This window comes from Penaeus monodon, chromosome 23, assembly GCF_015228065.2.
Source record: "Penaeus monodon isolate SGIC_2016 chromosome 23, NSTDA_Pmon_1, whole genome shotgun sequence".
Classification (NCBI taxonomy): Eukaryota; Metazoa; Arthropoda; class Malacostraca; order Decapoda; family Penaeidae; genus Penaeus; species Penaeus monodon.
Window position 1 is genome coordinate 2600152 of NC_051408.1, and position 516 is coordinate 2600667.

Here is a 516-nt window from a genome sequence, read left to right on the forward strand (position 1 = left end):
TGATAGTACGGTTTTCCACGTGCCACCCACCCTCCCCCACCCCCAACCTCTTCTCTTCTTGAAAATTTCACGTTTTCTTATTGCAGGCGATTACGCACGGCCCTTCCAGATACAGCAGTTCCTAAGAGATCTGCATGCAGCGTACTCCCTCCTTTTCCCAAAGAACGAATTACGCAAGAAATTCGACGAGCTCAAGTATGCTCTGAAGAAGACTGAGGAGGTGGTATATAATCTATCCCTCCGAGGTCTCAAACCCCAGGACAGTGAGACTTCAGGATAATTACTGTTGACTTTGTCCGTTTTCTTTCGAAGGATTTTTTAAAAATTCGTTATGAACTTTAATCGTCTCCGTAGCAACTTTGCGAAGAAGACTCGTGTCGTGTGTTGCAAAGTTCTTTAATTTTTTACAGAGACATTGATTTTCCTTTGTAGAACAAAGGTTCTTTGAAGTTCATGTTTTATTCATGTTTGCTGGAGAAATATGTCAGTTTTGTTTACTCTGACATAGTGTTTGTC

General features: G+C 41.7%; 1 protein-coding gene across 1 annotated transcript in view; it reads left to right on the forward strand.

Annotated features, from left to right (window-relative positions):
- Positions 1-510, forward strand: part of LOC119587722 (translin-like) — a 3314-nt gene extending 2804 nt beyond the window's left edge. Inside the window, exon 4 of the mRNA XM_037936404.1 lies at positions 87-510. Within this exon, the coding sequence (XP_037792332.1) occupies positions 87-280 (194 nt within the window). The 3' untranslated portion in view covers positions 281-510. The remainder of the gene's footprint in view (positions 1-86) is intronic.
- Positions 511-516: the final 6 nt, after the last annotated feature.